The sequence below is a fragment of the Protopterus annectens genome, chromosome 5.part0 (genome assembly GCF_019279795.1).
Source record: "Protopterus annectens isolate FY-2018-M chromosome 5.part0, PAN1.0, whole genome shotgun sequence".
Taxonomy (NCBI): Eukaryota; Metazoa; Chordata; order Ceratodontiformes; family Protopteridae; genus Protopterus; species Protopterus annectens.
Window position 1 is genome coordinate 1,462,696,437 of NC_056735.1, and position 12,824 is coordinate 1,462,709,260.

The 12,824-nt window shown below is 37.4% G+C and overlaps 1 protein-coding gene across 10 annotated transcripts in view; it reads right to left on the reverse strand.

Annotated features, from left to right (window-relative positions):
* Nucleotides 1-12,824, reverse strand: part of DOCK9 (dedicator of cytokinesis 9) — a 2,508,686-nt gene that overhangs the window by 1,380,974 nt on the left and 1,114,888 nt on the right. For all 10 annotated transcript variants that reach the window (XM_044071294.1, XM_044071300.1, XM_044071298.1 and 7 more), the window contains exon 4: nucleotides 10,652-10,734. In XM_044071294.1, coding sequence (XP_043927229.1) covers nucleotides 10,652-10,734 — 83 coding nt within the window. The remainder of the gene's footprint in view (nucleotides 1-10,651; nucleotides 10,735-12,824) is intronic.

The window sequence follows — 12,824 nt, forward strand, 5'->3', positions numbered from 1 at the left end:
AAAAGTCAGGATTTTAAGAAATGGGTAGTGACAATTCAAGAGTTCCTAGGGAATGTAAAAATTTCTTCAGAAGGAACAACGGATAAGTGATATAAAAATGAAAATTTAAAAATATTGTAAAAAGTGACAGGATTTATTTAGATGCATCAATCATCAAAGGTTAAAATATTGTACGGAAATCTTATCGAACAAGAGGAGGAGCAACTGCTGAGTGCTAATGGGAAAACAAGGGAGGAATTGGATAATATGCATGACTTTAGTAAGCTTCCTATTAAGCAGGTGCTTGTGATGATAACCCCATAGTAGAAAAAGTATTAGCACAACAACTTAGGCAACAGAAAAAAGAAATGGGTGTAGCCAAGCTAAGGAAGCTTATGAACAGAAAAATAACCAGATATCTTTTAGAGATATTTTACTATTTCAGGCATTTTATGAAAATCTGTATACAGCAGAGAAATGGGGGAACCAAGAAAAGACACAAATGGAAGACTTAAATATGCCAAACTTAGAGGAAGATGAGGCTAAACAATTAATAGCTAAAACGGAAGAGAATGAGAGAAAAATGGTGACATACAATCAATCAACAGCGAAATCTCCAGGAACAGATGACATTCCTGTGTAAGTCTAGAAGTTAAGAAAAAGCAATAAAGATCTGGAAGGTTTTGTTTAATAATATTTTAAATGAAGGGACAGTACCACCATCTTGAAAGAAAGCTGAGGTAGCTATACTAATCAAAAAGGGCAAATGCCCTTTAAATAAAACTTCATGTAGAGCCATTTCAACTATAAACCATAATTGTAAAAGTGTTTATGTCTATACTAGCTTAGAAAATGGCTAAGATGTTGCCTAAACTGATAGATATGGATCAATGTGATTGTGTAGAGGGAAGGCAAACATTTTACACCATTTACAGAACAATGATGCAAAGGGAAGCAGTGTACAAGACCACCACTATTGCTGGTGGATCCTGATGCAGAGAAGGCATTCAGTACAGTTAGCTGGGATTTAATTGGTAGGACAATAGCAGCATTTGTGTTTCCTGTTAGAATAATGGGGGGTTAATTGGGGAAGTATATAAATGGTCAGAGGCACAACTCAAGGTGAGAGGGTTCCTCTTTGACAAGCTGTGCTTGAATAGAGGAACCATGTAGGGGTACCCTTTTTTTCTTTCCATCTGCAAAGAAAATCAGGGACTTACAAATTCAGTCATATAACTGGTATGGTACAGAAGAAAAAAAATCAGGCTTATTTGCAGACGATAGTATTTGTATTATGGTAAATCCAGGAAAGGAGACTGCAGTGTTGTGGAACATTTTCAGACAATTTCAAATATTTTCAGGATATAAAATAAATAAGGATAAAACAAAGGTTATAGCAACAAACTATGTTCCCACATATGAATTAGTTTAGCAATATCCATATTTATTGATTTATGGAGACACAATATGAAGTATATTGGGTGTTTAGATAAAAAGTGATTCTATTATTTAAAAAAAGTGATTACATTATGGCAGCTAAAGTTATGTAGGAAAAGACTAATCAAAAGATAATATAAAAAGTGAAAAGTTGGAAACTACTGATGATGGGCAAGGATAGTAAGGTAAAAGCACTGAACATATATTAGACTCGTCAGTATTGTATACAGGTCAGACATATTTTTATGAACCAGAGGACAAGCTGTGGGATCATAATTCCCAGAGACTATTTTTATAACTTTAATATGTTGGCTTGACCAGCAAGAAGACATCTTTTTATGCATTGTTTGACGTTTGGTGAGTCAGACCACTCAATGCAGCCCTACACTAATCCTTGTTGAGTCACACGATCCTTCTTAGGGGGGCCCTCTGCAGTAAATGTAATACAAATGGACTTTTTTCTGTGCCTTATCATATGACTGTCTTAAAAATCTTGCGCTTCTACATTTGATGATTCATGGCATCCTTGTGCTAGCTATGTAAGATGCATATACTCTCATAATTCACAATTTTTCCTAGCAGATCATGTAGTTTGTTTCTTTCTAATGTACACTGCTAGAAAGTTCCCACTTTCAATGCCTAAAAGGTCTGACTTTTCAAGTGTGCCTTCAAAGTCAAGATCTCATAGTATAGTTACTACAGGCAACTTTTTTTTGTATGTGGGGAGTGGTTGTGCACGCATGCATGCATCTCGGACCAGATAATGACTTCCAAGAGCCATCAATAGCAGTATTTCAGCCCTCTGGCTCATCAATACTGAAAATCTCAAGACATTTGTCAGTGCTCACTGTTTAATGATATGAACCCAGTGCAAGGACCAGCTACAGTGGTCTTCTAAGCATACTAAACAAGATCTCTAAAGGCAAAAGATAAAGGACCCTGACCCTAGGTATAAGTTCAGGTTTAACTTCTGCTTGAAATCCATGCTGCCCATTAGAGTCTCCAGTATTTCATCAGTGAGTCATAATCCTTTATCATTATTAAATAGAGAGGTACCCTTCAGCAATAATCTCTAGAAAAGTCAAAGCAATGACTTCCTGAAACACGCGCAGTATACTTTGACACAAAAATGCAGGAATTATTGTAGGCCTTGGTGCCATTCTTCTGTGGATTCATGGTTGCAAGAGACAAGTGCAACTGCTTGGCAATGCATAAACACAGATACTGAAAAGAGATACTTTCAAACTGAGAAAATAATCAGCTAGGGCTATGAAGATTTCCCTTATATTTATGGGGAAAATCATTCAGTCTGTTAACCTAACCCTTAACTGAGATCCTACTTAATGAGGACAACACCCACCAAGTTAAATTCCAAGATCCTGAACTTTTCAATTACTGTTTTCAACAAGAAATCACTGCTGGTGCAGTTTTTTTCTAGGTATGTGCTGGAGTGATTATTTCCTTATTATAATTTTACCTTTTTTTCTTATTTGTGCAACCATGGAGTTGGTAGTTATAAATTTGGGGGACCTACCCATATGTAGGACTGGGAGCAGTTCTGCTGAAAAATACTTATTTTAAAGTTGCACACAAGGACTAGTAATTTTGCAGTTTAATTCAATGTGCTGGGTACCTGTCAAGGACTCGTAGGTGATGCAGTCAGCTCTTGTAGTAATCACACACCAATTATGATCATTAGAAATAGTCCTAGTTCCAAAGCAACAGCCAAGATTGACAGATATGAATAATGAGTACGGCCATCAAACTTTACTATCAAAGACTGAAGAGAGAATGAGAATCCAAGCAGACTTCACATCAAGACATTTTGTAGTAATGTCATCACAGGACTTCACCAGAGTTGTTAAAGAATACCAACTTTGCTGCTCATCACGCAGCAATTACGGCAATCACACAGCAAGATACTCAACAGGAAACTCCCAAGTATTGTGTATTTCAAGTAGTCAAGTTTTTTGTTACAACTATAAATGGCACTCTATAAACACAACGCATCAGATATTTACTTTACAAAACTTTGCTACCTGAAAGAATAATAGCAGCAGATGTTAAATGTCTAGTTTTCATTAAATCATTATCACTTCAAAAAAGTATTAAAACTGGGATAAAGCCATTAGGTTACAGTGAAAACAAAAGCACTATTAAGAGCAAATAGTGCAGTTTCTTGAAACACACACAATGGAGCACTCTTGCATAACTGCTTTGCCTGTCAAACAGTAGTCTAGTTAAAAATATTGAAACCAGCCTCATTTTGGTGCAAATCCAGGGACGACTTTTGTGGATCAATATTTTCAGGTTCTTCTGTTAATGAAAGACTACAAGATAAACAGCTGTAGGATTTGTTAGCTCAACTTTAGCAAATCTCACCAATAACCAGTTGAAATGTAACTGTTCTCAGTGTCTGGTACATCTGAATATTAATGGCAGATAATGGATTACCATTTAATGGTTAACAATTCAATGATTTCAGAAAAAAGACTTCATTGTAGGAAACTCATGTAATTATGGCCATAGTCCAAAACAACTGCAAACACATTTGTATAAAACTTTAAAGCTGTAAGAGTTGATATCACCGTGAGTGTACCCAAGATACAATATTTCATGCCTTTTCAAAAGAACTGACAGCAGCTCTACACACGTCCAATGGACACGACATGCTCAACTACTAATGAAGTTCTACGTTTATTATTGTCACTAATCAAAATGTAATAACAGCTGAAACAAAAGCATTCATTAGCCAGCAGAAATGCAGAGAAATACAGTAAAATTATACAAAAGGCTACAACATAAGAAAACTGTATTAGGAGTGAATAACTTGAGGGGAAGGTAATGGAGTAAAATAAGGACACAAAGTTGTTTGGGCTGCAGTTTAGAGATTACCCTTCTAACCAGGAAATGACAGAGTACAGGGAAAAAGAAGGGAAGAGGGAAGTCTTAACGAAAAGACCAGCTCTGGTAGAGTTTTAAGCTAAATCTACAACAAAAGCTGTTGCTGAAAAGGAATAAACAACAGGGAATATAAAATATTCCTTGATAACTGTAGAAATCAGTCTGAGGACAGAAAAGATTAGACAGAAAGACTGGAAAAGCAATTTACAAGGGAACATGTGTGCGGCTCCTAAATATGCAGTAAAGTCAAGAAGGTTTAGGATTTTTACTTGGAAGTGTTTACACAAATATTTTTACATCCAAAGTAGATTTAAAATATTTTTTTCTGCAGGTAGATAGCAAATGTTGAAGGTAAGTTGGGAAGAAAGAGGTAATTGAGATCATGTTTTTTGGGAGTATAAACTGGGAGATTTTAAAATTTCCCCACAGAATGCTCTGTCTGAAATATTGTGGGAGCAAATGGCTGCAACTTAGGAAACGATTCTTCAGATTCTTAACAGGGGTGTGAACACTTTTTATATCCACTGTGTATATATATATATATATATATATATATATATATATATATATATATATATATGTATATATATATATATATATATATATCTAGTTCCCTATAAGATCTTGGCTAAGAATGTTTTATTACCATTGGCTGAAAATACACTCAATACCTTATCTCCAACATTAAATTTCCACCTTCTGGCACCTATATTACACACACACTGTTGTGGTGTCTGTACCTTCTCTCTTTGTTCATGGACTATTGGCATCAGTGATTTTAACCATTCCAATACAGTTTTGGAGGGAAATTAATCTTTACCGGTGTCATATTAACAATATTTACTAATCCTCCAGGGTGCCTTTCATACAGGAGCTCAAAGTAAATGAATGCTGTGTTAGCCTTGATAACTTCCTAAATGGCAAACAGCAGATATGGCAACAACTGACCACGTTTTTTTGCTGTGCTCATTTATCACTTGTCTTTACATGGATTTTACTGTCCTATTAAATCATTCTGCAGGCCATTAGTCTGATGGTGGTGCACAAAGTTTGGAGTTGCTTTGCTTTGAAGATTTGTCAAAACTGGTGTATAATTTAACATAAAACAGGTTTCTTAGGCTGTGAATAGTGTTTAGGTATGCTGACTAGATAGAGAACAAGACCAGTTGCATTTGCTATGGCCTTAAAATTAGCATTCTAAAGAGAGTGTATTTTGAAGTATTTGGTTATACAGCTAAAATATATTGGTACCTGTTACCAGACTTAATTAAGGGAGCAACAGCATCCACATCAATCTTTCTGAAAGGTGCATCCAGACTTAAGGGAGCAACAACATCCACATCTTTCTGAAAGGTGCATCTATGACAGGCACGGGTATCAGCAAGGTCCTTCTTTTGGCACTTGGACAACTTGCACAAAAATTCTAACTCTTGCATTATCCCTGACCTGTAGAACTTCAGTAGTATGCAGGCTTTAGTTTTTGTCCATAACTAGATTGTCTTCTTAAGACATGGCTATGTGCCAATTTCATCACTAACTCTCTAAAATGCTTAGGTAATAGCAGTTCAGTTGGTATACTGTTTCTTCCCTTTCCATGGTCACTTAAATCATAATGTAACTCAAAACAGCCGGATGGAGTAAGAGATGTAGTATATTCATCTCCTAGCACTCTAGATATAGTCCTCCCAGCTATGCCCAGAGTCTCATCCTCCCATTGGGCTTTCTTAAAGTTCAGTGTGCTCATTTGCAGGTCAGTTAGCTAAGGATGTTCCACTCTAGTGGTCTTCTAGAGTCCTCTACCTCTCAGGAGTGTCGCTATAACTGATTTGAGGTGACTGCTTCCTTAGTATGAACCACTGTAATCCTTTCTCTTTGACCTTCTTTGCAACTGTGTTTCAAAACTCAGCTTTCTTAGCCCTTGCTTTTTGAGATTTTATGGATCAACTGGAGTACCTCATTGCTGAATCTGACTTCAAAGACCCACTCCAATGAGTACATGTTGAGAAAAATCCCAAGAGAAAATTAAATTACTCCGAATGTCTGCAGTCTGACAAAGCTCAAAAGCCTGTTGTGAAACACTGAGATGCAAAAGGCAACTAGACACTTGTAACTAGACTCTAAGCAATATTTTTTGCTGAAGGTGAGAAAATGATTACCAGTAGTTGCAGAAGAATCTCCTACAGAAGCATTCTTGGAGGCAACTACATTACCTTTCACAGCAGTATTTTTTTTCAAGTGGCATTTGACTGCCTACTGGCAAAAAAAAAAAAATTGCAGTTAGCGATACACTTGGATAGGGTTTCCTTAACCAGTACAAACTCCTCTTTCACAAATCACAAATGGACAACAGCTGGTCTGTCTTTCTGAACAAATGTACTCTTTTCTCAGGTAAAGCTCAAGATAACTGTCCACTTTCAACATATAAGGATTACCTTAGAAGCAGTTCAAGTTTTGGGTCATAATTCTACCAAACAAAAGGTACAATGTACTAAGTGGTAAGTCAAAGACGTATATTATAGAGGTCAGGATTATTAGCCAGGCAATAAGCAGAAGCAATGTATTATACCTCTGTGTTACAAAAAAACATTTTCCATTTAGCAGAGCAAATCTGCAAGTGGAAGGCTTCATGTTACTGCCAATCACCTCTGACTCGCACAAGAATGTCCAGTGAAAGCAGAGGGTCTAAGAAAATAGCCAGGTCCTTAGGAAAATCCAGCCATCACTCTGATGGGGCCTTCACTGGTTATGTACTGGGACAGTTTTGTGCTGCCAGGAATGATAGAGCCTGAAACCACATCTTATCCACTACTGGATGATGAAAGGAGAGGCTTGTCTTTCTTCCCTGAATTTTGCTATAAGATTTATAATTCAAGCAATAGGGCACAAGACCTACATGAATTTTCTCTGTCACAGGACAGAAAACAGGTTGCTTATCAAGTGAACTCCCTTTGCCCTGCAGAAGTGAGGACAGGGAAAAGACTATGTTCTTCTGTGTGTGAATATGCGAATCACAGGGTGTCTCACTTCTGGAAGATCCTACCCAGACAGGATTCCCTCACATTCCTCTCTGGGGTTGGGGGGTGGCCCTGTGACTGATGGGAGTTCGATCAGTGCATTCGCTTCCTCTAGGATGAGAACAGCTACAAGAAAGGTGTCCTTTCCATGCCTTAGTGCAGGAAATGCATCTCTTCTCTATATGGGGAGGAGGTATAAGCATATGTAAATCTGTTTTTTCACATACTACTGGACAGATTCAAGAGGGGTTCTTGTCTCTATTCCTCTTCAGAGCTTTCAAGGTGAGAAGCACTGATATTAACTCCAGGTGATTTACATGAAACCCCCTTTACTTGGGGGCCCACTTTTTCATAGAGAAGGGGAAATGCCAATACTGAGAACAATGGGGATCATTTACCACTTCAAAATCCAGAGACAGGGTCTGACATCAGCAATTTGCCTCTGACAGCCCACTTCACTGTCTAATACATTACCCTCATTTTTAGGCACATGAAGAAAACTGTAAAGATAGGTGCTGCACTAAAACAAAGAATTGCAGACTTTGTCATGAAGTCGAGGTTGCTGTCTGCAGGTAGTGTAATGGAATCATGATTGTTATTGTTCTCCTGGAAACAAACTACATTTTTCACTTTTCTTTGGTTATTGGTTTAACATTACGTCCTTGAATAATTCAGAAAAAGGCAGCAACTTTGTGTATAAAGAAGTGATTGTGAAGGAGTATGACAGCTGACATATGTTACGCTACATAGGAATACTACTAGGAACCATGAGAGGCCTAGCCATATGCACCTTTACAAACTCACACTTTAATGTTCTTTTCACCCTTTACAAGGGCTTAATAACAGTACAGTGCCTCCATGGGTATGAATGTGTCTACCCCAATATATGTTTAGTGTTCAAGGTTTGTTACTTCTTTTCTGCACCCTGGGCATTTAAAGTCTTGGTTTGCCTTCAGGGATATTTTGTAAACTTCAGAATGCCTGCATTCTTTTAGTTGTTACATTCAGTATTACAGAGACAACACTCTAGACTGTTTACTAAAAAGGAAAATTCTAGCCAGATGAAGTCAGCAGAGCAGATATAAACTAACATGTTTGCGACACCAAAAAAAAAAAAAAAAAAACAGAAAGGAAAATAAACTATCTGGCCTTTCACAAATGTTCTCACATGGAAATTAGGTGTATGTCACCCTGCTGAAAAAAATCACAGACATACAGCCTGATTCTTTAGAGCAGTACTCATTCGACAATCAATGCTCACTCTCAACATACTGTGTAGGCCTGGAAAATGAGAAAAAGGCAGAAAGAAATATCACACAGATCATTCACAAAAGTTGGTACTCATTTTCCCCTTTTTTATTTTAATTCCTCACTAACCCCCAGCTTCAAGCTTTACTCACCCAGTACCACTAATGGCCAACTACTTTCCCCTGTAGGGTGAGACACTCTTTTCCACTTTTGATATGCTTTGAAAGTTTCTGACCATGTCCTAGGGAGCCTGTTCTAACAGGACTTCACCTCAGAATCAGAATGCCTTAGCTAGTCCTTGAAGGACAGCCAGCACCATGCCATTTGGTGCATAAACATGCCTGATGCTGCCAAACTGACCAGGGAATCAGTACAAAATAAAAGTTTCAGTGGACTATAAAGTCAACAGAGGAAATCATAAGGGTCACTTTCCAGATACTTCCAGACTCAGGATTAAACAACTCTTCTATATTTTCAAGTGCTTGGTTGTTTAATTGACTAATTGTTTCTTATCTATTTTATAACTAAAGTACACATCCAGAGCTAAATGTATGCTAAGTGTCCTTATGAAGGATGCATCAGACTCCCTGTACAAATAAAAATGACCTGATTCATCCACTCTCACAGTGCATGCCTTGCATGAAGTAACTACTTTCCCCTGTAAGGTAAATCAGTTCTTCCTCCACAAAAGCTGATGCACATGTGAGCTAGGACATCTAGAAGTGGTGCCCCTTCTCCAACTTTTTTTTCTGAAATGGCATCCTGAGATGCTGCACTTGCTCTAGAGTATACAAACACAGGTCTGTAAAGATGCCTTGGACTTCTCCTCTATGTAGTACTTTAATACTTATTGGAAGGGTGGAGCATATGTTCACTACTTGTGGGCTTTCATGGAGACCTTACAATACCTACCTTACCAGAGAGATAAACACCCACTACATAAATCCTTCTTACCTTGCAGTCCTAGAACAGCCAAAGCTTTTTCCAAAATTCAGGCTGCCAGTGCCTTGCACAAAAAACCTAGCTACTCTACCTGCAATTCATTGGACTGTCCTAGTCCTTGGACAGTAAACCTCTATGCATATGATAAATTATAAAGTGTATTTAATCCTAGAAGCTGCATTAAACTAGCAATGAACTGTCACACATTATGTTGCACACTTTCATACATATGCCTGTATTTCAAAACTGCTGTTCCTTTGTATTCTTTACATACAACCCTGATTGTGGATGAAAAATGGTTCCTGGACTTGCACTCTCACCCAGTCAATAAATAAAATAAATAAATACATACATACACTCTGAAAAAGCATACATGGCATAATTTTAGTCCAGACACAAATGATTACTTACTTCTTAGGGATGCTCCTTACTAATCTGGGAAAAAGATGGTGAGAGCAAGTCCATAATCTGATGCTAGAACCGTGAGATATCTTGGAAATAATGGATTATCTTTCTATAGTGGTGAGGTAAGATCACTGTATAAGGTACTTATCGTCCTGCATTACAGTAAAATGGATTTTAGAGTCCTGTCCAGGAGTCCGTACTTCTCTACTATAGAAAGGAGTTTCTACTGTACTAGATTAATGTCAAGTGCTGTGTTTCTCTTGGACAGATGCTTCAGATTCAGGCTGCAAACATCTGGAAGAACAAGGGTGTTTGCCCACAGCTAAAGACTGAATACTCCTGTAACACTAAATCTCTAACATTTCAATATATTTGTTCAATTCAAGCGACAAGTTTGACAGTGCTGCACAACTACTCATTACAGACTAATTCATGTAATGTAATTTCAATTTGAAGTCTAACATTTACAGATTACTTTCTGGGGTTTTATTTCACAACACAACATTTCTTTAAATAATTTGCTTCTTGCATAAAATTAATCAAAAAGGGGGTCAAACATCCACAGAATATTTTACATAAATGATAAAAATAAACTTACATGCAACAAATCTGTCAGGAAAACATCTTCCTAACAAACAAAAATTGGCTCCTATAAGGACACTTTCAATTACACAATTCAATTTAAACAGAAAATATACACAGGGATATTTCGGTCTGTTTACCTTGGAAGTTGTCTGAAATCTCCTGCGTAAGCTTCATATTTGTAATTCACAACATGCCAGTCAGAGTTGTAGGTTTTGATGCACTGTGTAAAAAAAAGAAATAATAATTCCACAGAAGTCCTAAAAGATTTCAAGGTTTACTTTTTGTTTTGAAGGGGGACAAAGTTCAAGTAACTCAGTAATAAATGTGTCTACATACACAGAAAAAGCAGATGGAAAGGTATGGATATTTCTCAGCTGTAAGTATTAATATACCTTTTTTTGCCTTCAGTACACTTCATTACAGTGTTATACTAATCCATTTTTAAAATATAAAAAAAAAAACAGTGTAGTGAGTACAGGAGCACCAATGAACAGCAGGGCACTTCTAATAGGCATATCAATGGGATCAAGAATGAAGTGGGAGGAGTCAGCTCCAAGGCACTGAAGGATAAAACCCTGACTATTAAGTAACCAACCCAAGTTTGACTACTGGCTCTGGTGCCTTTAGGAACTGGCTGGGGAGGAAGACAGGGAGAAGCCACTGTCTGTTCAGTCACCCTGGAAGGATGGAGGGAACTCTGGCTCACCAGTGGGGTTAACACCTACTGCATGCACTAGATGGTGTACACTTGAGGCATGAGCTTATAAGCACATGGTGCCTGTATGCATACATCTAAGCCAATAAACTTTATGGAGGGATGTTAAGTACGAAGGACTTGCTCCATGGGGAAGGGTTGACCACCCTATTGGACTAGTAAGCTGGCCCACTCCTTACCACCAGACTTTTGCCATAGGGTGAAATTAATGGGATAATAAGGCACCCAGAAAGCATGAATGGATCATAACGCCAAGCACATAGAACCTGACTTCCAACACTTCATGGAACAAATGTATTAAGTGGCCATCAGGCACGGCTAGTGGAGAATAAAAAGAATGAATCATGACAAGTCAAACATCAAGACACAATACCTGCACTCTTTTTGACGCTACTCATGTTCTGTTTTAAATTCTGTGAAAAGTCCCAGAAAGCTAAGTAGGCAGTATGTGCACTGAAACATGAATTCAGCGTGTGGGGCAAAGTGGGCTTCTGTGGTGATGCATTTCACTCACCCCCCTGCTCAGGGTGTAGGGCTAGGCTAATCAAAAATATTCTCATTGCCAGGATGTGACAAGAACACAAAGGATTTTTTTTTTTAATGTAAGAAGTATGTGCTCACTATCTCAGGTGATCTCAGTGGGTAACTGCTAAGAGATCCTCTTCTAATATCCTCAGCATGAAACAAATCGGAAAAATCAACCACTGTTGTACTGCGCTGAGATGCAGGTCATGATTTCCAGGGCACCTAGCAAGAAAAGACTATAACAATGTACAAACAACTGATACACTAATCCCAAGCTGTTTCCGGGAGTGGTAGTTTTACGTACAGTTACAGAAGCAGCAAAGGGTCCTAGAGTCCTACCGGCAATGTGGCAGTGGTGAGATAAGCACTAGCAGCCAGGTAGCAGAGAATGGGTGAATCACCACTATTCATTATTTAGTGTAGACCTAATTATTTTTCCAATAAGTATTGCTAAATTAGCCACCATCTACCTTACTTGAGTGTATCACTCAAAAAAACTCTTCCATAAATTTTCAGGGTCTACAAATAAATTCTTATTTTATGTTTACTTATATTCAGGCAGATAACACTATATAATAAAAGCAAAATTACAATTTAACATTTGTATTACTCTGTTTTTGCTGTATATGTTATTAAACTGTTTTATTTGTTCTCCTGCTATCTGTTGAACATTTCATTGTACTGTCTTGCTGTCACTGCCTTGTGAGTCGTGGCAGAAAATGGCCTTCTAAAAAGACCACTTACTCAAGTACAAACTGAAATAAATAAAATAAACAGAAAGTGTGTCTCCTTAAATTTGTATATTGCTAGGCATGTTATGGTCCTCATGACTGCTTGCCTAATGTTGTTACTATATTCTTCAGAGAACACATATTTCCTCCAAGTATGTTGTATCATATTACACAATGAACTAGGACTGCGTGCTCAGCCTAAATTAACCCCAATTTAATACCAGTGGGCTAACCTCACAAGAAAGCCATCAAATATTTAAATATAAATAAATGCATATATATATATATATATATACATACACACATATATATATATATATATATATATATATATATATA